The sequence below is a fragment of the Bos grunniens genome, chromosome 21 (assembly GCF_055505025.1).
Source record: "Bos grunniens cultivar Pamir isolate PY7600 chromosome 21, Bosgru_T2T1.0, whole genome shotgun sequence".
Lineage (NCBI taxonomy): Eukaryota > Metazoa > Chordata > Mammalia > Artiodactyla > Bovidae > Bos > Bos grunniens.
Window position 1 is genome coordinate 938,770 of NC_141185.1, and position 22,645 is coordinate 961,414.

The 22,645-nt window shown below is 64.8% G+C and overlaps 1 protein-coding gene across 8 annotated transcripts in view; it reads right to left on the reverse strand.

Annotated features, from left to right (window-relative positions):
- Nucleotides 1-341: 341 nt before the first annotated feature.
- PACS2 (phosphofurin acidic cluster sorting protein 2) overlaps nucleotides 342-22,645 on the reverse strand; it is a 64,950-nt gene continuing 42,646 nt past the window's right edge. For 2 of the 8 annotated variants that reach the window (XM_086362643.1, XM_086362647.1), the window contains 19 exons: nucleotides 22,163-22,236; nucleotides 21,730-21,810; nucleotides 20,610-20,669; nucleotides 17,408-17,565; nucleotides 15,850-15,940; nucleotides 15,488-15,562; nucleotides 14,296-14,438; nucleotides 13,012-13,144; nucleotides 12,709-12,813; nucleotides 12,477-12,583; nucleotides 12,230-12,384; nucleotides 11,874-11,984; nucleotides 11,110-11,218; nucleotides 7,078-7,120; nucleotides 5,675-5,717; nucleotides 5,241-5,376; nucleotides 4,419-4,645; nucleotides 4,111-4,224; nucleotides 342-3,416 (listed from right to left, as the gene is read on the reverse strand). In XM_086362643.1, the coding sequence (XP_086218769.1) occupies nucleotides 3,298-3,416; nucleotides 4,111-4,224; nucleotides 4,419-4,645; nucleotides 5,241-5,376; nucleotides 5,675-5,717; nucleotides 7,078-7,120; nucleotides 11,110-11,218; nucleotides 11,874-11,984; nucleotides 12,230-12,384; nucleotides 12,477-12,583; nucleotides 12,709-12,813; nucleotides 13,012-13,144; nucleotides 14,296-14,438; nucleotides 15,488-15,562; nucleotides 15,850-15,940; nucleotides 17,408-17,565; nucleotides 20,610-20,669; nucleotides 21,730-21,810; nucleotides 22,163-22,236 (2,084 nt within the window). In that variant the 3' untranslated portion in view covers nucleotides 342-3,297. The remainder of the gene's footprint in view (nucleotides 3,417-4,110; nucleotides 4,225-4,418; nucleotides 4,646-5,240; nucleotides 5,377-5,674; nucleotides 5,718-7,077; nucleotides 7,121-11,109; nucleotides 11,219-11,873; nucleotides 11,985-12,229; nucleotides 12,385-12,476; nucleotides 12,584-12,708; nucleotides 12,814-13,011; nucleotides 13,145-14,295; nucleotides 14,439-15,487; nucleotides 15,563-15,849; nucleotides 15,941-17,407; nucleotides 17,566-20,609; nucleotides 20,670-21,729; nucleotides 21,811-22,162; nucleotides 22,237-22,645) is intronic. The other 6 variants (XR_015149335.1, XM_086362646.1, XM_086362644.1 and 3 more) reach the window with 6 other exon arrangements.

Genomic DNA, 22,645 nt, shown 5'->3' on the forward strand with positions numbered 1-22,645 from the left:
GGCCGCTTCCGCTTCCGGCTCGGGGCGCGCCTGCGCTCTGGCCTCAATCCTCAGGGGCTGGCCGGGCTTCCGCTGTCCACGCGGACGCTGTCCCGCCCCGGCGTCCATGACCCGGAGCTTCATCTCGGGGCCGCGAGGAGTCCCGGCCCCGCGTTGCCTGGAGAGGCACTCCTCGGGGATGCTCCCAGCTGTCCGCGCCCCGACCCCCCGGTCCCCTTGGGTCCACGCGGCGTGTGGGGGCCTCGGAAGGTCGGCCTGCGGTGCCTGGACACCGGGCGGCGCCCGCGCCTGGACGGATGGAGGGGCGAGGCTGCTCGAGAGGAATCACACAGCAGGCGAGGGAGGGCCTGGGAGTGCTCCCCGGGTTTATTAGTGTCGCATCAGCACCTTAAAATAGTCCACGTGGTCACATACGTGACAGATTATAATCTGTTTCCCAAAAACGCTATTTACATTAATCCTGTTTTCCATTAAAAAAAAAAAAAAAAGCTAGCAACACGTACATCCTAGAAACCAAACAACGCACAAAAACTGGACGGGGTCTGCAGGAACGCAGCGGTGCCCCTTGGCCTGCAGCGCCAGACCCAGAGAAGGGGCCCCTAAGCCCGGCCCCTGAGGCCTCCCCCAGGAACTCAGCTTCCTCTCCGCCACAGGATAGGAGGGGTCTCTAGAAGGGGATCAAAGCACACATGTAGGGGTCAGGCAACTGGCCTCTGGGAGCAAGCGGCGCAGTCCTGTCATGAGGAACGCGTCCTGGGACGAAGGCCAGGCAGGTCTTGGTATCTGCCAGCGAGGACAGCGCAGCCTAGCTGGCCCTGGCCGCTCTAATCCTGCCGCCCCTCTCCTCCCTGAGCTGCGGCCATGACACTTGGGACACTGGCCTGCGTGCCCTGAGGAGACGGTGACCCTAGGGACTTGACACAAAGAGGGAGAAAGCAGTGGCCTGGATACAGGGCTGGAGCTGACCTCCCATCTGGCCTGAGTGAGGGTGGAGCCTGCCCATACTGTGCCACAGGCCCGTGAGGAGCCTGGCCTTGCCTGAACGAGACGAGTGGCTTAGCATTTGAGTCCCAGTGACCTCTGGTCACCCAGTGGGCGGAGAACTCCTGCTCTGCAGGGGCTGCTCCTGTCCTGGGGGTCACGGTCTGGGCCCTGCACTCCTCACAAGCTGCCCCAACACTGCCCTCCGTGCACTCAGGGCTGCGCCTCAGTCACAGGCAGCTTTGGCTTCTGAGTCATCTTCCTTTGAGGGACAAAGTGCTTTTATCTGTGTCCTCAAAACAGCTCCATGAGGTAGGCAGGGGAAGTGTTTACATCCCCGATTAGATGATGGGGAAACCAAGGCACCGGAGCCCAGGTCTCTAAGTGAGTCATGGTGGCTGGGGCTGTCTGTATGACCTCCGGGGCCCACGAACAGTGTGACCTGCCCAGGGTGGAGGTGCTGGGTGTCTCCTCCTTGGTATGAAGACAGCTCACAGCTGGATGGGACGGGACAGCCCCTCTTGGCCCCTTCCTCTAAAACTAGCTCTGCAGCTGGAAAGCCAAGTCAAGGGCATGTCAGCCACACCTCCTTTTGAGTGTGACCTCTGAAAAGGAAACTCAAGGAGCAGTACTCAGGGCCCTGAAGCCAGTGGTGGGAACGAGGGCGGGGAAACTCACGGGTCCCAGGCAGCTGCTGGGTGTAGACACAGGTGGACACTGCACAAGCTGCCCAAGGGTTCCTCCGCTCAGTGGCCTACACTCTCACCCAGGTCCTTCCCGTCCAAGGACCCTGGTCCAAGGGCATGCTCAGATCTGTCCACCTGCTAGACCCAGGGCTCTTGGCCATGGACACTCACACCCTGAACAGCCACCTGGGGGAGGAGGTAAGCAGGTAGGTCACAGGTAAGAAAAATGGACTGTCTTCCACCCCCAAGGGGGACCCTTCCTTGCCACGGGCTGTTGGAAGTCCTGTCCTCCAACAGAGCGGGGAAGACCTGCAGCCTGGCTGCGTTTGGCACTGTTTTTCTGAGCGCAGCCCGTGTGTTTCTCAGCCCTAGAAAACTGGGCTCAGAGCCCCTGGGTGGGCACCCCGGGCCTGCAGCCACAGTGGCCAGGTGGAGCGGGTGGGCTCTTCCTGGGGAGTCCTGGGGGCAGGGCTGGGGCTGAGCAGGAGGACTGGAAGGGACCCGGGCCTCGGGTCAGGACAGCCACTGCCTAACTGCACAGGGAGGGGGATGGCAGGGTGCTCCACTCACCCCCCCACTCCCTGCGCCCTGGGGACCCAAACCCCAAATCCCTTGCTCTGAGGAGCCTAGCCTAGACAGGCGGGGCCCCGGCTGCACCCATGGCTCCAACGGGGCTTGAGCCCCTACGGTTTGGCCACTTGCCTGAGCCTCACTGGCCACATTAGTGGTGCAGGTGACAGACACCTGACTGCCTGGCCCAGACACCCCCAGTCAGCAGGCGGGGCCGGTGTTGGGGCAGGCGGTGGAGCTGAGGCGGCAACTTTGTTCGGGGCAGGATGACTCGCAGAAGCAAAGCGGTGCCTCGGGGGCAGCGAAGGGCGCGGGGAGCGGGGGTGGGACCGGGGCGGCACGGCTGGCTCTGCCTCAGTCCTCAGGGGCTGCTGGGATTTCAGAAGAGCAACGTCTGTTTGGCAGCTACATTATAACATGTATTTAAAAGCATTAAAAATATCCACTACTATAAAACCTCCACTGCCCCTGGCGGCTGGAGTTCATTGGGATCCAGAGTGGGCGGCGGCGCTGGGGCCCTCTCAGCTGGTGGGCGGGGGGCCCAGGGCGGGGCTGACTGGCCTCTGTGTTCCGCTCAGGACGTCCCTGACAGAAGGCTGGCCTCTGGCCCCTGGCCCCCCAGCTCGCTGCCTGCGCACAGGCAGCCTGGGGTCCATGGGGCCACCCGCAGGACCCCCGCTCCCTGAGGAAGCAGAGTAGTCCTGGCTTTCAGAAAGGACAGGACACGAAGGCAAGAACCCTTCTTGTTGGGGGGACTGGGTCGGGGTGGGGGGGGGTAGTCCTGAGGCCAAAACACACCTTCCGTGATCCCGCCTGCCCTCCCACCCCCGCCAGGACATTCTGGTTAATAAGCAGAGCAGTTATGGGCTCCCGGTGGGGGCCGCCCCGTTAGTCTCCAGGTTGTGAGCGCGTTCATACTTAAGACTGTTTCTCTCTGGGGTTTTAAGGGTCTGTCTCTGTGGTAAACTGAAGTGTGAACAGAAAAGCAGCTGGGCCCTCCCGGCCGCGGCCATCGTGGGGCTGCAGAGCAGAAACTGGCACGGCCCCCCGGCAGGCGGGGCTAGAAGGTGGACTTGGAGTGTCCGAAGATGCAGATGGGGAAGTGCTTGACGTGGGAGGACCACTGGGCCGCCAGCTGGAAGAACTTGACGTCGTTCCACTCCACGCCGTCGATGAGGACTGTGGGGACAAGACCGCCTGACCCGCCTGCCCCTAGCTCCAGGCCGCGGCCGAGAACAAGGTGGGGGGTGCTGACACCCGTGGGAACCCCCAGGCTCCCGGGAGACACTCGCTGGTTCTCACCGGCCCTGCGGGAGGAGGTCGCGGACCCCCAGCTCCCCTCCTGGCCTTCCTGCCGCCTGCTCCCACCCCATCCCCATGGCCCGAGAGCCTCTCCCCAGCCACCTCAGGGGAGCTGGTGTCCACAGCCTGTCTGCCTCGGAGGGGTCTGCAGACTGGGTTTGAAATACCCTCCACTTAAGCCAGAAAATCAAGAGAAAGGCTGGCTCTGGGCCACTGTAGTCAAACCCAAGCCCACGGAAAAGAGAGAACTCGAGAGCTCCGTGTTCTCAACCACTCAGTCGCAGAATATCTTCTATAAAAATTCTGACATAAAGCAGAAAGGACTGAGAAATTATTTCTCAGAATTTGAAAAGCCACTCCACACACACAGGCGGGCTGGCCCCAGTGTGCTCTGAGCGCAGACTACGTAACATGACATCACAGCCAAATAAGCATTTCCGGAGGGTAACTTCCACAAGCGGCCCCGCCCCGCCCCGGTTTACTTCCGTTTCCTGTTGGACACAGGCCCCGCCCCAAGCCGCGCCCACTGATCACAGGCCCCGCCCCCGCCCGCGGGGGCGCCTCGGCTCACCCCGCAGCATGTTCTGCTGGTGCTTGGCCGTGCAGATCAGGCGGCTGATGCCCTCGATGCACTGGCTTTTGGACTCCACGTCCTTGTCCTTGGTTTTCTTGGGCAAAAACATCACTAGGAGGAAAGGGGGCCGTGCTGTGCTCCTGCTGCTCCTTCAGGGCTGGGGGCAGCGCAGGCCGTACGCTCCTCTGGCCCTCCTTCCACGCTAACCCTGACCGCCACCACCCGCCCGCCAGCGGGCCCTTGCCCAGGGGTGTGGGAACGAAGCGGCCCCCAGGCCCGACGGTCAGCCCGCCTCCCCTCCTCACCCTTCTTGTTCTTCTCCTTGGTGACCACGGTCATGGACATGGTGGGCGTGGCCACGGCCTCGCCGCTGCTGGGCAGCCTGCTGACCTGGAGAGACCGGAAGGTGCACTTGAGTGTGTTTTTGGTGGTGGGCGAGTCCTTCTTCTCCGCGTCTCTCTTCCTGTCTGCAGGCTGAGCTGCCGTCCAGTAATCCACCTGCAGCCCCATGAGCTCAGCGCCGACGCCCTGGCTGTGAAAGACGAGGGAGGCTCACCCCTCCGTCCTCAGGAGGGGACGGCAGCACCCCGGGCTGGCATGGCAAACGGGTGCCCTCTGGTGCCTGTGCTGCCCGATGTCGGGAACCACCTCTGTTTGGAGGGCCCAGGCCAGCTGCCCCTCATAGGTGCAGGCCCCAGGGGGTCCTATGGTGGGCCTCCCCGACCCTGTGGCAGTCCTGTCTGGGTGGGTTCTGCTCAGGAGAGCCCTGAGGACACCCGAGAGGGGCTGCCAATAACCACACCCACTGTATCCCAGGTCTGCTACTCACATCCGAGTTTCCAAAACTCCCTGTGTCCAGAGCACCCTATATTTATAGACTCTGTAGTTCCGGCCCCAGGAATGCAGGGGGCCAGGTGGGGAGACATCAGGCCAGGACTGAACAGTAGGGCACCCCTGTTCACTTGTCTGAGTGAGCCCTTGTCGACACCACTGTGTCCCCTGCAAGGCTACCCTGACCCTCTGCTTCCAGGCAGCCTGGGGTGCGGTCAGGGACCCCAAGGAACCATCTGGTTCTCAGCCCCATCCCTACTGTGCTCGGGGCAGCACTTCTGCGTGGCTGCGTTTACCTGGGGGAGGACAGGCCTCCGCTCACCGACGGGGAGGAGGGCGGGGTGGGCGAGGCCTCCTTGGCCGCAGGAGACGTGGACGGCGGGGTGGATGAGAGCACGCTGGAGCCCGAGGGGGCCGCGTCATCTGAGTCACCTTAGGGGAGGAGTTGGGGGCGGTGCTGAGCTTCCCCCACGGCTCTGCTTGGGCAGCTCACGGCCCTCTGCACCCAAACATGGCAGGGAGGCCAGGCAGCTATGGGCTGGGGGAGCACGTGTGGGAAGCCGGAGGACCCCCTCCCCCAAAGCTGAGCAGGAGCTGTCAGGCCTCAGGGACAAGGGAGGCCACTCCTGGTGAACACAAGCCCTGCAGCAGACAGGCACCGGGGCTGCCACCCGCCACACCCCCACCGCCGCCACCCCACCCCAGCCCGGGGCCTGGAGAACGCAGTCACCTGACGTGGCCGAAGATGGCTCCACTATCCCCACTTTCACCACCTAGGAGGCAACAGGAGCTGCTGAGCGGGGCTCCAGACCCTGGTAGGGACCTGCTCCCCGCCGCTGCCCACTTGCCACATCCCCCTGCCCCGCGGAACTTCTGGGGCCGAGCCGGGGCCGAGCTCCTCAGTGCGAGGGGCAGAGCTGGGCTCACGGGAGCCACCGTCCATGTGGTCAGCTGTGCCACAGGCCCTGGTGAAGGACCCGCCCTCTGCAGATGGTGTGTTTGGGAGACGCCCTCGAGATGCAGCCTGCTTTGGCCATCCTGCAGTCCCGGGATGAAGGCACAGGCCCCAGAGGCCCTAGGCTGCCGGCCAGCTGGCCACTGGCCTGGCCCTGACCTGTGACCAGCGTTCAGGATGCATATGGCCTCCGGCAGGAGAGGAACCCTCTCCCCTTGAGTGAACCTCTCAGGTCTCACACCCTGGCCTCAGCAAAATACATGTGCGTGTGACTGGCCAGGCACAGGCAGCGGCGAGTCAGGTGCTGGAGCGAGGGCGCCTAGCCCAGCGGGGCACCAAGGTGGCTGCAGGGCCTGCTCCATTTCCCCATGGGCTGCCAGGGGTCCCGGCCCACGCCGACCGGGTGGGAGCTGTGTCAAGTGAAAGAGATCGCGACGACGACCACGGCCTTGGTCACACGGCGGCGGCTCACGTGCAGCCAGCAGGACAGGCCCGGCGGTCACCACAGTAGCTTCCGCAGGACAGCCCCGGACGCGCTCCCTCCCAGCACAGCCAGCAGCCACCCCTAGCCTGAGCACAGCGAGCGGCCTAGAGGCCCTGCCACCTGCCTGGCTGCCGCGTGCCTCTCCCAGCAGATGCCCTGGCTGGAGACCCCAGTGGGGCCACAGGCCGTGGACACACAGCCGGCCGTCAGGCGGCAGCCCTGGCTCTTTGGCCAAGGGACAAAGTAAAACCTTCCAACTTACAGGCCACGCTCCAGCCAAGCAAGCCTGCCCTGAGGCTCCCAGAGGACAGAGGCAGTCCTCTGCCCCAGACCCCAGGAGAGGCCTGTCCTGAGGACGGCCGGCCCTGGGTGGCCCCTGAAGAGCCGAGCCTGACACTGATCCCCGCTGCCCAGGACAGAGCTGAGGACCGGCCCCACGCCCTCAGGCAGGCCGCCTGCTTCCACAAGTCCAGTCCTAGCAGCGCCTGGGCTCACTCCCCACTCGATGCAGGAGAGACTTTAGGGCGGGAGGGATGCGAAGGCAAGTCGTCTGCTCCAACTGAAGAAGGTTCTGGACCGTGTCGCATGAAGACGACGACACGCTGATCACGTTGGCGGATCGCGGCCGCCCTGCAGCAGAGCAGCTGGGCAGCAGGATGGCGGGCAAGGCGACGGCTGCCTGGGCGGTACTCACCCCGACGAAGGGAATGAACTTCTGGGAAGACTCCTCATCGGGGCTGAGACAGGGAAACACACAGTCAGCCTCCCTGAGGGGCGGGGCTGCCCTCTGCAGCGCCCGCCCTCCTGCGGGTGCCGGCCTGGACCCCTGACCGCAGGGCCCGCCGACCTGCAGGAAGCCTGAATGCGTCTCCGCATGAGGTCCAGAGCCCCGAGGGGCGGCCTGAGGCCATCCGCTCCTCCCTCTGGGCTGCCTGGCGCGCAGGCAGCTGGCCCATCCTGGAGCCACTCTGCTGGCCCCCGGGGCCCCAGGAGAGGGTGGGCTGCCTGTGCCCCCAGGATGCAACAGGAGCAGCCCGGGCCACCGCCAGGGGGTGGGGGTGACCGTCCCGTCAGGCTGAGACTTCCCTTCAACAGTCTGAAGTTGGTGCCCACTGCAGGGGCAGGGGGAGGCTCTGTGTGCATGCTACTGTACTGCGCCCACAGGCCCTGCACAGCTTCTGGCAGAGCCCAGCCTCTCCAGGATCACCTGTCCTGACCGCTGGTGGAGAAGGCAGCCAGAGTCCCCGGGCCTGGGTAGGGGAGAGCTACCCACTCCTCCCGGGCCAGGGCTGGTCCTGCGGCTCAGCTGGTGCCGCTCTGCCCCCTGGTATCCACCCTGGTCTGTGCTCCACTGGCAGCTGGGAGAGCACCCCCTTCTCACCTCCACCTGGATCCCACGGGCAGAACTGGTCCTGGGCCTTGTGTGGTCCCTCCCCCAGCCACAGGGCAGACAGGTGCCCCCTGCCCTGCTTCCTGGGCAGGCACCCTCTCCAAGCCATCCTCCCAAACCTGAGCTTGAAGTCACAGAGCGACTCTTCTGCAGAGCAGTCCACACACGCACACCCAGCAGGGCAGCGGCCCGGGGGTGCCACCCAGGGAGAAGCCTCTGCACCAGGCAGGCCTGCCGGTGGGGACCCAGGCCCAGCTCAGCCAGCTCCCTGGGCACCAGCTCTCAGGACCAGGAGCCCCAGGGTACCAGAGCTTGGCAGGAGGCTCTCCCCTCCCTGTCCCTGTGGCAGATGGAGACCTGGGGCTGGGGGTGCTCCCGTGAAGTGTGATCACCAGCTGGACAAGCGCCCCTGGCCCAGGGGTCAGTACAGAATGCAGGTCCCAGTCTTGGCAGGAGGTGCTGCCCCGTGCCCAGCACGCCACCCATGTGAGGGAACAGCAGTTGGCAGGAGACACCCTCCCCTGGGCACCCCTGGACGTGGGCACCCATGAACCACCCACCCACCCAGCACCACCCCCATCTCTGCAAAAGACCTGGCAAACGACTGGATGAAAGAACCTCCAGGTTCAGTCCCTCCAACGGAGCCTACCAAATTCCCAGGCTTTCTTCCCATCGTAAGAAGCAAACGGTTGAGAAAGAAAACTTCCCTTCATTCCAGTTCTCGTTAACGGTACAACCCAGACCTTGTGCCTGGACCTCCTCCTGCGTGTGCGGAGGCAGGACATGTGGGGGCCCCTGGCTCAGGGCACAGGGGCCTCCTGCGTGCGGAGGCAGGACGTGTGCGGCGCCCCTGGCTCAGGGCACGGGGGCCTCCTGCGTGAGGAGGCAGGAAGTCTGGGGGCGCCCCTGGCTCAGTGCACGGGGGCCTTCGACCCACAGGGCCCCCACCTCAGCGAGCCACTGCCCGCTAGCACGTCCACCCCTCCATGATCGGCACGCAGGGAGGCAGACAGGGGAGAACCCCAAGGAGAAGGGACTTGGAGACTCCACAACACAAGCATCAAAGCCAAGCTGTGCTCCTGGGACATGCAGACAACATCCAGCACGCACATGCCCACAAGACGGGGGTAACACCGGCTTCCATTGAGACCCCTCACCCTGGACCCTGCATGCGGAGGGCATGCGTGCTCCTGGCAGGGACAGAGATCAGGACTCCTAAGGCCTGAGCCCACGGCTCCGTGCCAAGGCCCCTGGGCATGGCTCATGAGACCTGTGTGTGGGGGAGGTGCCTCCATGTGGCATCGGCGGCACAGAAGCTGAGGGGAGCCCACACTAGCCAAGAGGCCAGGGTGGGGGTGCTGGGCAGCCCGCACAGTTGCCTGGGAGGACCACCAGTGGGTCTGACCTCAGGCCAGGAGCTGGTGCTGAGCAGATGGGAGCCTCCCTGCTGACGCCCTCGTGGGGCTGGAGCTGGAGGAGGCCTGGGACGGCTGTGCCCGCTGCCCACCCTCTCCTGGGTCTCCTGACCCCTCCGGGTGGACAGCAGCCTGTTCTGTGTCACTGCAGACAAAGGCTAGCCCGCTGCCCTTCCGGCCCTGGGCTCTGAGCCTGGATGGCACACTGGCTTTCACGGGGCTCCAGCCGGGGCGCAGGGACATTGGGACCAGCCCCACCCCGGGGCCGGTGTTACCACTGCAACGCGGGGCTGGGGGCTGAGCACGGAGGCGGCTCGGGGTCTCCCAAGCCCCGGCCACAGGCGTGGCTCACGGGAGCCCACCCTGGCACAGACAGACGCTGCGGCCCAGGCAGCAAAGCAGGCTGCGCTCCCGGCGCAGCTAACGGGGGTGGGCAGGGTGGGGAGCGAGCGCAGGCCCCCAGGACAGCTCGGGGTCAGCGGGGCACACCACGGCTGGTCTTTCTCTAGACCCTGAGGCTTGTTTAGCAGGACAACTGAACAGGCTCACACCCCTCCTCCTGATCCATCCCGGGGCCCAGCACAGAGGCAGCCTGGGACCCAAGGACTCGCCCTGGGGCTTTTCCAGAGCAAATGCCCTGAGGCTCAGGCAGAGCAACGCCCCGTGGGGCCCAGTGCCAGACACCTATCAGGCAGGGCCATGGGTCTAGGCTCCGACAAACGGTCAAACGGAGGAGACGCCGCCTTGGGGGCAAAAAAAAGAGCCTCGCTGTGAGCAGAGGTCCCAGTGGTCTGGCCACCATCCAGGTAAACCCCAAAACTGAGCTGCGAAGCTGCCCCAAGCCACTCTCCCTGGCTGCTGGCAGCGGGCACTGGGAGCAAAGCCCATGCCGAGCGGTGCCAGTGCTTGCTTGGTGGCTCACGGGGTGGAACCAGTCCCTGTGGCTAACAGCGGTAGCAATGCCAGGCTTCAGAGACGCAGCAACTCAGAGAGGAGTTCCGCCAGCCACTTCCCAACCCGCACTCTGACACGCTGCCAGGCAGCAGACTTTGTCCCTGAGGCTGGGTGGGCGCCCGAGAGGGACCGGGCAGTGCCAGGAGCCTGCCTGATGGAGGCTGTGCCTCCCGACCCCCATACGGAGACCTGAGAGCCACCCCACCTGCCGACACTGCCAAACAGCCCTAAAGACCAGCCAGCGGGCAGCAGGGGGCCAGACCCAAGGCTGCCAAACAGCCCTAAAGACCAGCCAGCGGGCGGGGGGGGCCAGACCCAAGGGCAGCGGTACCTGAGGGTAAAGTCAAAGTGAAAGTTCTTTCTCCTTTTCAGAGAGCCGCCAAAGAGAGAGACAGGACGCTGTTAGGCGCTCGGGCGGTGAGGCACCCACTGGGGGTCCCTCACAGAGCCGGGGGCAAGGCAGCTGAGCTTCTCAGACCGCTGCGGTCTGCCTCTTCCTGCCACCCCCTGACTGCACCTCTGTTCACAGACGGGCGAGGGGACCGCTCGACCCCCTCAGACTGCACAAGGCCCCACCCCATGCCAACGGGCATCAGCCCAGCCCCTGGCCATCGTCCTGCACGGGGCAGGGTGAGGACCAGGCCTCCCGCTGGAGACTGGCTGCTGGACGAGGCAGGTCCCTGCTGGGCCAGCACTGGGGCTGCTGCTCTTGTGACTCCAGTTACAGAAAATCCCAGCGCGTACAAAGATAAAGAAAGATCGACCAGCTAATCCTAACTCTGATTTGTGTCGGGAAAAGGTGCAGTGGTCAGGAGAACTGGGGGCTTCCCTCATCCCAGGTCTCTTTCCATCCCGTTGGCCCGTCAGTGACCCGAGGAGCTGGGACAGTGAGGACGCAGGCCGCCTGGCCAAGACTGCAGAAGTATGGCGGTCTCCACCCCACACCTGCCCGGGCCCCAGGAGGTACCTCTTCTGCTTGTAGGTCAGCATGGCCTCCGCGATGGGCAGCTGGTGGGCGCAGTTGGCCCCCGAAATGTACTGGGTGATTCTTGACACGATGTCCGGCGTGTCCTGCACTGCAGAAGAAGACCAGAAGGGATCCGTGGGCATGGCGCACCCCAGCACCCAGGGTCCAGGCAGCCAGGCTGGGCACGGCTGAGAGGCTCCTCTGGCTGCTGCCCTCATGGGATCCTGGGGAAGGCAGTGAGGCCTCTCCAAATCCTGAAAAACCCTCCCCTGCCGGTCACCAAAGAGCTTTGCGGCTCACAGGCAAAGAGAAACATCCTGGCCCATCCCCCACTAACCATGCCTGCTGACCCCAGCTACCTGCCCGGCGCTCAGGCCCGATACATAAAGTGTGTCTCAGAGCAAAGCAAACCACTGACTTTCAAAACGAGGTGTGATGGGCTGGGCAGCAGGGCAGGGGCGCGAGGGTGAGGGGCGCGGGGCGGGAGTGGGCGGGAGGGCAGACCGGGCCTGCGGAGAAGGGGGCACAGAGGGGGCAGGGGCGGCTGCAGGTTGCAGATGGGGTGTGGGCGCGAGGGCGGGAGGGCTGGTGGGGGTGGGGGCGGGGCGGGGCGGGGCGGGGGGGGGGGCGGACAAGAGGGGAGGAGAGGAAGGGCGCAAGGGGCGGGGTCGCGGGGGCGGGGGGGGGGGGGGCGCCGCGGCCTAGGCGGGAACCGGAGGAGCGGGGGACGGGAGAGGTGGGCGCGCGTGCGCCCGGGGCCTCACCGGCGCTCTGCGCCTCCAGCTTGTTGAACAGGTCCCTCCAAGCCAGGTCCTGGAAGAAGTTGTTATACCTGTAGTCCACGGAGCCCAGGTACCGGGCCACGGGGTGGGAGCCTGGGGGCCGAGAGGGGCATCAGGCGCGGCCCCGCCCGTGGCCCCCGCTTCTCCGCCCCCCGCCTCGCCCCGGGGCGGGGGTCTCCCTGAGGACTCCACCCCTTCCAGCGCAGACATTCAGCCAAGCCAAAAAACGGGAGTTTTGGTCTTGAGAACTTTGAAAGGTTAATAAATAAGCAAGCCCCCGCCAGCGCCCTCGGCGTCCCTGGGCATCCGCGCGGCCCCAGGGCGGGGGACCCCCTCACCCAGCGGGATGACGAGGAAGCGCATATAGCCCAGCCAGTCGGGGGTCTTGTGCGACAGCTGCTCCACGAAGAGCCGCAGCACGGCGCTGAGGTAGTGCTGCGCGCCCGCCACCGCGATCTTCACGGGCGTCGGCGGCTGCGAATTGCAGTTGCAGCTGCGGGCGGGCGAGGGGCAGAGCTTCAGGAGAGCGGCCCTCACCCCATCCCGTGACGCTGCGGAGCAGAGACCCTCACGCCCGGGACTCACTATCTCTGAATCCGAGACACGATGGTGCTGAAGGCCGCCTGGACGTCGGCCGCAGAGCAGGTGCAGACCACCGGGAGCGTGTGCCGCTGCAGCACCTCTGAGAGGAACTGGGGGGGCGGGGGTGACCCTCAGCCGCGCGCCCCGCTCGCGTCCACGGTGGGCAGGGCTGGCCAGGGCCCCACCGAGGAAACACTGCCCCCTCCCCACCCTGCCCTGCCCGGCCCCTCCCCACCTGCCCCTGCCAGTCCGAGGTGTTCACAAGAATGATGTTTTCCGGGAGCTGGTCGTCAGAGATGAGGATGTGGTTTAACTGGTCGTACACAGTCTTCCTGGGGATCTGGAGAGACGGGGCTCATCTGCAGCTGCCCTGAGGCAAGCTGTGCCCAGCCCCTCGCCTGCCCAGCTGACAGGCGGGAGAGCCCAACCCCTGGTGCATGCAGACATACAGCCCCCGTGTGGACAGAGGCCACGGGGCCGGGCGGCAGGAGCATGGGCTCCCGCCAGGCCCTCCCCTCAGCCCCCCGCCCGCAGGCACCTGCAGCTGGCTCCGCGTGTCGGGGCAGCGCTCGTTGTCCAGGCTGTTGGCCCGCTCGTTCTGCGGGCGTGCCGGCTGCCGTTCCTTCAGGGACGTACTCCGGCCCCGGCGGCCCGCCTGCTTCCCCTCGGACCTGTGGGGCAGCCGCGGGCGCTCACTGCCCTGGGGGCCCAACCTCTCTGCGGTGAGATGGCTGCGCTGGGGGTAGTCGGGCAGCTGGGCCACAGGCCACGAGGACGGAGACCCCAGCCCCTCCCCTGCCAGGTGCGCCTGGCGCAGACCATGCCCACGTCCTGGAGCTCAGGGTGCCCCTCCCAGTCCTGACACAGGCCCCTGTGCCCCCCCAGGTAGTGCCAGCACCAGAGCCCTGCTCCTGGAAGACTCCTGTCCCAGAAACAAACAAAGCCAAGGCCTCACGGAGGCCAGCGGCTGACATGCCTGTCTGCTGGCTCCCGCCAGGCACGGCCTGGGTCGGGAGGTTCGGTCCCAAAGGCCGTGTGCATGTCGCCTCCCTTCCCGTTTCTGGGAGGAGGCGTGTACAGGGAGGCAGTGCGGGCTGACCACAGGATGAAAATCGGGGAGCAGCGCATTCAGTGTCCGCCATACGGGGCCGGAGGCTGGGAGAGGGTGGAGGGGGCCCTCGGGGCACAGTGAGCTGAGGGGTGGGCTCTGAGGCCCTGCAGCAGTGGGGGGCCCGGGGCCGACCTCGCGGAGGGACCGTGCAGAAGGCTCAGCACTGGGCCGGTCAGTGCTTAGGGAGCTGCGGCACAGCCGGGAGTCTGACCGTGGAGGGGGCGGGGGAGAGGGTGTGTGGAGGACACAGAGGGCTTGTCCTCTGCCAGGAGGGCGCCTGGCTCTGCCGTTTGAAGCTGCTCCCGCGTCCACGGGACCCCGGCCTGCTGCCCCCGGCCACGCAGAGGCCCTGCACTGGACTGCGCACTGTGTGAGAGCCGCTCTGCTTGTCTGCATGGCCCGCGCCCAGCGGGCACACCCCGCCCACGCTGACACCAGGCGCCATGGAATCATGGGCACCGAGCACAAGCCTGCCCCAGCCCAGACGGCACCACAGGGTCCAGGACAGGGGACAGGGGATGGCGGGCCTTCCCTGCCCTTGGAGCCGGCAGCCAGCTCCAGATGGGGGTGAGTGAGGGTCCCAGGTGGGCCCCCCGAGTGATGCTCATCATGCAGCCAGACAGGCCCCCCAACACGGGGCGCCCACACATACTCCACACTGGCCCACACGGGCACTGCCTGGGCCATGGCCTCCCTGGGGCGGCCGGTCACCTGGTGGAGGGGATAACCAGGGATTCCGTCTTGGTGATCCGCCCGCTGGGCGGCAGCTTCTCGGCGAACAGGTCCAGGGCAGAGGTCTCCACCTCGGGGCTTTCCTCAGGCGGTGCTGGCGGCTCCCCGGGAGCGGGCGTGCTCTGTAGGCAGAGGATGGAGTGGTCGGGAACGCACACCCCTGGGGCCCCCTCCCGGCGCTGTGCTCCCATGCCCAAGCTGCCTTGGTTTGGGTGAGGGTGCTCAGGCCTCTCCTGGGCTGGTGACTCCACGCATGTGGACATGGTCACATGCTGCCCTGCGAAGCCAGCTGACCTCTACCTCCAACCACAGAGCTCCCAGTCCTGCCTGCCGTGGGGAGACCCGCACCACCCCTGCCCTCCCCTTCCTTGAGAACCTGCACGAGAGCAGCAGGAAGCAGCCGTGGTGGTCTGTGCCTGACAGGAAAGCAGGGGGGCCCTGACCATCCCCTGGGGTAAGGGGAATCCAGGGGGACCTGACCATCCCCTGGGGGTGGGGTGAATCCAAGGGGACCCTGACTGCCCCTTGGGGATAGGGTGACTCCAGGGGCCCTGACCATCCCCTGGGGGTGTGGTGAGTCCTGAAGGACCCTGACCATCCCCTGGGGGTGTGGTGAGTCCTGAAGGACCCTGACTGTCCCCTGGGGGTGGGGTGAGTCCAGGGGGACCCTGACCATCCACCAGGGGTGGGGTGAGTCCAGGGGACCCTGATTGCCCCTTGGGATTAGGGTGAATCCAGGGGCCCTGACCATCCCCTGGGGGTGGGGAGAGTCCAGGAGTACCCTGACCGTCCTCCGGGGTTGGGGTGAGTCCAGGGGGGCCCTGACCATCCCCCGGGGGTGGGGTGAATCCAGGGGCCCTGACCATCCCCCAGGGGTGGGGTAAATCCAGGGGCCCTGACCATCCCCCAGGGGTGAGGTGAATCCAGGGGGGGGACCCTGACCATCCCTCGGGGGTGGGGTGAATCCAGGGGCCCTGACCATCCCCCAGGGGTGGGATGAATCCAGGGGGGACCCTGACCATCCCTCGGGGTGGGGAGAGTCCAGGGGAACCTCATCATATCTCTGTGCAGGTTCTGGATGTCGGGAGGAAGAGGACCTCCAGGGCACAGGTCAGACCCCGAAAGGCAACATGTAAGTGGGCTCTGTGAAGGTGGCCCCACGCCTGCTTACGTGGGCCACCGAATCGGACACGCTGTCACTGGGCTGCTTGCCTCCGAGGACCCGCGTCTTCTCCGGCACGTCGGCCTGTGTGGATGAGTCGGGAGGGAATCAGGAGGTGTCCGGCAATGGTACCCAGGCTGGCTCACCTCTGGGCAGGGGACTCTGGCCTTGGAGGCAGCCTGGGGAGACTGGCCAGCGTTTCCTGGACTGTGGGCTCAGGGCCACCCCACAACAGTCACTGGGCAGGATACTCAGATCACACCGCAAACCGGGAGGCACTGAGCCTTGGGCTTGTCGGAGCCTCCAGTGACTCAGATGGGAGGATCAGGGTGGCCCCTGCCCGCCCGAGGACCCCAGCGGGGGCTGCTCACCGGGCTGGGAGGCTCCCTCTGGCTGCGGGCGCTGTGGACACTCCCGATCTCCGTCTGTGAGCTGGAGTGGGACAGGCCTTCGAAGTATGGCCTGGGAAATGGGGACAGAGAGTGTGTTGTCCTCCACACAACCCCCCAGGGCCCAGCAGGGTTAAGCACAGAGCAGGCCCCACCCTCAAGGACCACAGCACAGGCGGGGACACCGCGGGCCTGAGAGCCGCCCAGCACACCTGTGCCCCGAAGCCCCCCAACCCTGGGGGGCGCCCGGGGCACCCGCGACAGCTGCATCTGACACTTGGAGGCCTGGTGGGTGGGGGGGCCTGGGCCCCCCAGGCCAGACTGCAGGAGCTGAAGGTCAAGGTAAGGAGGGCCAGGACCCCTGCAGCGTCTGCTGATGAAGCCACACGGGCGTGAAACGTGAGGCCGGATCCCGGTGTGTGAGGCCCGAGATGCCACACCTGTGTCCCGGGACTGGGACGGGGGCTGGCTGGGGGCTCGCCCTGCAGCAGATTCCAGTGGGGACAGCACGGGTCAGCTGGGCCATGGAGGTAACCTCGGTGGCTGACAGAAGCAGAGACCTGCCCCCCTGAAGGCAGAGAGGGGTCGGGGGTCCACTGTGCTGGCCTTGAAAGTGGAGGCGGCGTGGGCAGAAAGGAAGAGGGACCCCTAACCTGAGCTGCAGTAGCTCCTCCAGGAAGAGGAGGCTGGGGACCGAGTCAGCAGTCACTGGCTGGTCAGGACTCGGGCCCGCTGTGGGGGCGCGGTCCCGCCATGGTGGGGGGCGCTGCCGTGGTGGGGGTTACACGGTGGAGGGTCCTACTGTGGGGGGAGTCCTGCTGTGGGGGGGTTACACCGTGGGGGGGCTGCCGTGGAGGGGTCCCACCATGAGGGGGATTCTGCCATAGGGGGGTCCCACTGTGAGGGGTCTGCTGTCGGGGGGATCCTGCCATGAGAGGTCTGCGAGGCTACGAGGGGCAGTTGACAGCATGCCAGCCCCCTCCTGGGTGCTCCCCGGGCTCTGACTTGTGCTTGTTTAACGTCTAATGATCAGCCAGGCCACAGACCTTCCTGCCTCTGACTTAGGCTCCCCCGGCTCCAGGCCAGGCTGCAGCCCCCCACCTGCCCCCGGCCCCCTGCCATCAGCACTGTCCCACACCCCTGCCCCTGGGGGGCCCCCAGTGCCCCCCCCCCGGCTCCCCACAGGATGGATAGCCCCAGGGCACCACTGGTCCCTCCCAGGTCCACGTCCCACCCGCCCCTCCTTCCCGGACACGGCCTCCTGCGGGGCTGACCCCGGCTGGCTCCAGACTGGACTCTCCCTTCGCCACACCCCACCTCTGGAAGCCCCGCAGACCCAGGGCCCCCTCGGGATCTGTGCCTCCTGTCCACCCCCTCCCCAGAGCCCACACCCCAGAGGGCCTGCTGCCCCACACATCGCCTTCCCTTCTGGCCCCGAGGACCACCTGATGGGCCGCCTTGCGGCTCGCCCCTACCGGCCGCTGGCTCTGAAGGCAGGTGGCTGTGCCCGCGTCCGGGATGCTGGCGCAGCTGGACCCACCTGAGCTTCGGCTTGGGGGTGCTGAGGACGCTGTCGTCATCCTCCATGTCGGGGCCGCTGTCGCTGGGGTTCTCCATGTCCAGCGTGTCGTACAGGAGGTCCAGGTCTTCCTCGACCTCAGGGACATGCTCTGCGGGGTCCTGCTCCGAGTCCAGGACCTACGTGAGGCCAGAGGTGTGAGGCTGCGGGACAGACGGGAGGAGACTGCTCGGCCACCCGGCACCCTTCCTCCAGCCGGTCCCTGCGGGCATCGCACGGAGGCCTCCGGTCACCCAGGCGCTCGGCTTGGCTCTCTCCCCAGCCTGGGAAGCCTGTGCCGCCAGCACGGCCTTCAGAGCACTCGACAGCGCTCCCACAACAGAAGCTGTGCCACGGCACCCCCAGGACCCGGATGCGAGAGGCTGCCCTCCCTGGGCGCCCCTGCCCCCGCCAGCCCCCCAGGACCCGGATGCGAGAGGCTGCCCTCCCTGGGCGCCCCTGCCCCCACCAGCCCCCCAGGGCCCGGATGCAAGAGGCTGCCCTCCCCGGCGCCCCTGCCCCCGCCAGCCCCCCAGGCCCGCACACTGGCCCTTTCCCAGGAGGGCGCACGCGCTGCAACCACTTGGCATGCAGTGTCCCCTCCTTAGCCCAGCGGTGTGTGTATCAGAGTGTGAGCCTCTGTGTGTACGCCCACAGCCAGCTCCTCCTTGCCAGTGCGTCTTCACAATGGGTCACAGCGTGTCTGCCGTCGGCCGGTGGGGACGGGGCGATGCTCCCAGGTTCTGTGGCTACAGGGAAGCTCCTGTAACGCCATCGGCCTGTGTGGACGAGTCTCCTCCTCACGGGGAATCACGGGGCACTGCTGCGTGCCTAGCAAGGGTGTCTAACCCGTTCAGTCTCTTTTCCGAAGTGGTGGCACTATGGATGTTCCCTCCAGCATGCGAGGCTTCCAACGGTCACATATCCCCATCAACACGTATCTTCCGTGTCCCTGGGGACGGCCAGCCCAGTGGCAATCGAGAGGGGTCTGCGGTTGTGATCTGCTCTCCCTGATGACTAGCGACGTCAAGCATCTCCTCGTGCGCCTGCTGGCTTCTTTGTATCTCTTCTTTGGAGGAGTATCTCCTCAGATCCTGTGCCCAGTTTTTAAAGCGGACGGACGGTTTTTTCACTGTGCTGTTCTGAGTTGTAAGTGTTCTTTCTATGCTCTGGATTACAGGTCTCTTATCAGATACATGATTTGCAAAGTATTTTACCCTGTGAGCTGCTGTTTCATTTTCTTGCTGGTACTGTTTGGAGCACAGAACCTTACATTTTGATGGAGTCCAACTTGCTTGTTTTTTGTTTGCTCATGCTTTTGGTGTCATATCTGAAAAGCCACTGCCTGATCTGAGCTCACAAATACTCCTGTTTTCTTCTAAGAGGTCTACAGTTTGGGCCCATACATTTAGGGCTCTGAGTCGCCTGGGGTTGATGTTTATGTGCACTGTGAGGAGGCGCCTCTTCTGTGCCCAGGCATCCCACTGCTCCAGCACTACCTGCTGAAAAGGCTATTTTCCCCCATTGAACGGTCTGCCTGGAAATCAACTGATCATTAATAGAACGACTTAACCTCACTTCACTGATCTGCTGAGGATGGTAGCTTTTGCTAAGTTCTGAAGACAGACAGTGTGAGTCCTCCACGTCTGCTCCTCCTCAACGACTGTCTTCTTGATTCTGGGTCCCTTGCATTTACGTCTAAGTTCCAGCACTCGGTGGTTGGTTTCTTCAGAAGGGTAGCTGGAGGTCTGCCAGGAATCGCGTGAACCTGGAGGCCAGTGTGGGGAGGACCTCGGCTCACGTGAGGAGCCACCGCAAGGGGACGGTGCCACCCTGCGTGCAGACACACGGCTGCCGCTTCCGGGCATCACGCATGCCGTCGGGAGGGCGACAGGCAGGAAGGCCAGGGGCCTCCACACGGGCAAACAGGCTGCGAGGGTCAGACGTTTTTGCTCTCTCTTAAGCGGCAGGAGGCAGCAGATTACAAGCGTCAGACTTTTTTCCCTTCTCTGTACAAATTTAAAAGCTTCTTTTAAAATTCTGTGTCGCCATGACGACACCTGGTTCCACCTGAACTTTTCTCATGCCTTGAGCTAACCAATGCGTTTTTCTTATGGAAACGTTTTTCTTAAGCTGTGTTAATGAACGATGTATTTACTCTAGGTTCTGTCTTCAAGTCCGTTCCACCAAAGATTCAGAACAGACTTGACAAGCCAGTATGTTTTACCCATGCAGGTGTTCTCTTAAGCTGTGTTATCCAGACCATGTATCTGCTTGGAAACCTGCCTTTCTTCAAGATTCACGTCAATCATTTTACGGCCCGGGATAACTCACTTTGTGTCAATGTTATCTCAAAATGCATGTTGTGGGTGAGAGACCTGGTGCCAGTCTCTGAGTATTGAGACATTTCCTTTCTCTAATTAACAGCCTCCTGATTGGCATGTAACTTATTCCTAAAGATTAGCAGGGGGGCCCTCTTTCTACCCTCTTCTGATGTCTATGTCAGAAGCTGTCTCTCTCTCTTTTATACTTTAATAAATCTTTATCACACAACAGCTGTGAACGATCAAGCCTCGTCACTGGCCCCGCATTGAATTCCTGTCCTCAGGAGGCCAAGAATCCCAGCATCGTTCACGGCTCAGCAGCAACCTCTCACTGCTGGGACCCACGTGGTGACAAGGCCTTGGGGCTCAGACACTTACATGCCACATGCCCTGGGTGGGTCCAGAGCCTGGGGACGAACTGTCCTCTGATCACATTTAAAGAAAAACCAGGCATTTTTCTTCTGGTTATCAAAGTTCTACAAACTCATCATTTGGAGATTAGAAAAAAGCGAAAAGAAGAAATTTTAAAGCACACGGTTGATAGCCAGGGAGGCCGTGTGGGGTGACGGGGCACATGGAAACTGTACTGTTTTTCTGTGAACCTAAAACTACCCTAAAAAATAAAGCCCATGGTCATCCCCCCCAAACACAACAGCCCGCTTTCCTCCAGGTCTGTCCAGCGATCGTTCAGGAAGCACCATGGGCACTGCCCGGGCCTCTGCCCACCCCCAAGCGGCCCTGGGGGTGGCCCCACCGTCCACACTCCCGGATGAAGACATCACCGTCTGGAGACCCGCCCAGAGCTGGCCTCTGGGCCCTCTTCCCACCAGGGCCCCGGCTGCCGGGGGCCGCCCCCTCACCTCGTCGGAGACTTTAAACCTCCGCAGCAGGGCCACCACTTTCTGCTTGAAGTTTTGCTGCTGCAAGAGAAGCGGGGCGCGGTCAGAGCACGCGGGGCTGCTCCCCAGCGACGGCGGGCAGGGGCGGCTCAGACAGCAGAGACCCGTGACCTCCAGCCGCCCGCACTTCAGCAGCGGCAGGCGTTTTCAAAGCCTGAAACCACACTTGTGCTCAGACCTGGAAACGGGCCCACCGACAGGCTGGTGGTCTGGACCAAACACGGGGATGGAGAGGGATCTACGGCTCTTTCAGAAGCCTCCATGTGTGAGGCCCCACTCTGCCTCCGTGGACCGCGGTGGTGGCCAGGGTGCGAGGGCCCATCTACTCCCAGTACAGCCGTGGCCACAGGGCTCAGCTCTGGGCACCGACCCTATAGGAGGAGCCCTAGCTCCATTGACAAAAGCCGGGTGTCGGGCCCTGGGCCCGAGGCTCACACAGATGCTGTCCCAGCAGTTCCGGACGCACTGTGGTCCAGACAGCTGGTTCACTCAGTGTTCGGGAACCAGCCCGTGGCCGCCCAGCCTGGCCAGGTGGCAGGCTCTGGGGCAGGGGTCAGCACTGGGGCTTCCTGGGCCGCCCTCCATGCTGGCCTGGCCTGGGGCCACAGCCTGGCCTGAGAGCGCGGGCACCAGGGGTGGACACTCTGGGACGGGCCTCCGCTCCGCCAGAACCTCCCTGCTGGAGGAAGGGCCTCCAGCCCTTCCGAGCCCCCGACCGCCTACCTAGAGCCAAGACAGGGGCCGGCCTCACACTGGGCGTGTCTGGGCCAAGCAGCAGGCTTGCTAGGGGACTGGCCTCTGCTCAGGGACTGGCCTCGCCCACTGCCTCTGGGCCTGTGGCCCGCAGCCTGGGGTTGGCACGCTGATGCCCTCCTCCCAAGGCGAGGCCATGGAGTGGAGCCGCGCCCACCTTCACGCTGTTTGCGGGGAAGAGGCTGGACCTCAGGAGAAGCCACAGAGCCGGGCTTCCGGGGCAGCATGCGATCGGACCGGCCGCCCCACACCCTGCCCGCCCCCTCGGCCCCCACCCCAGGCCCCCGCCCCCCACTTCCCCAGGTTAGTAAAACCAGTCTCCACCGACCCTGGTCATGGACGGCGTTCTTACTATCGATCGCCGCTGCTTCTTGGGCTTCCCCACATCAAAGTCATCCTCATCCAAATCCTGCAAAGACAGGCCGCTCCTGAGCCCTACACGGGGCCCAGGGACCCCCCACGTGGACTTCGGGTGTCAGAGCGCCTGCTGGCAGCGCCCAAGCCTCAGGACACCGTGCTGGCGGCTCTGGGGGTCCTGGCATCCCCTCAGGGGCCCCACGTGGCTCCAGTGACCCCGGCCCCCTACTGCCCCCGGTACCTCCTCAGCTCCCTACCTGCCCCCCCATTACCACTCGGCCCCATCCGCCCCTGTCCCCCCCATTACTCTCTCAGCCCCCTACCTGCCCCCTGGGACTCCCCCATTACCCCCGCGGCCCCCTACCTGCCCCTGCCCCCACCCCGTTACCCCCGCGGCCCCCTACCTGCCCCTGCACGGCGTCGTCACTGGCCTCCTGCTCAGAGGAGAAGCTCTCATACTCCTCCTCCGAGTAGTTCTCTGCGGAATGAGCACACAGAAGGGAGGGCACCCTGAGATTCCGACCCCCAGAGTGCAGGGAGCCGCGAGGACACGGCCCCCACAGCCGGCACGGCAGGTGGACAGCCCCCACGTGCCCCTCGGTGGTCTTCCTGCCCCTCACAGGGTTCACCCCCACGTGCCCCCCCCGCCATGGTCTGGCCCTTCCTGACCACCACAGGGTCCTGGACCTTCCGCTGGACCGCTCCCTGCCTGTCCACCCCCGCCTCAGGGGAGACAGTGACCCCAGCTGTGACAGAAGACGGCCCAGTATGGTGCCAGACCCGAGAAGGCACCACAGCTTCCCGAGACTCGCTCAGTGGCTAGGTCCCAGTGTGGGGGCGGGGCTGGGACGCCCACCGCCCAAGGGTCGCCTGCAGACCCTCGCATC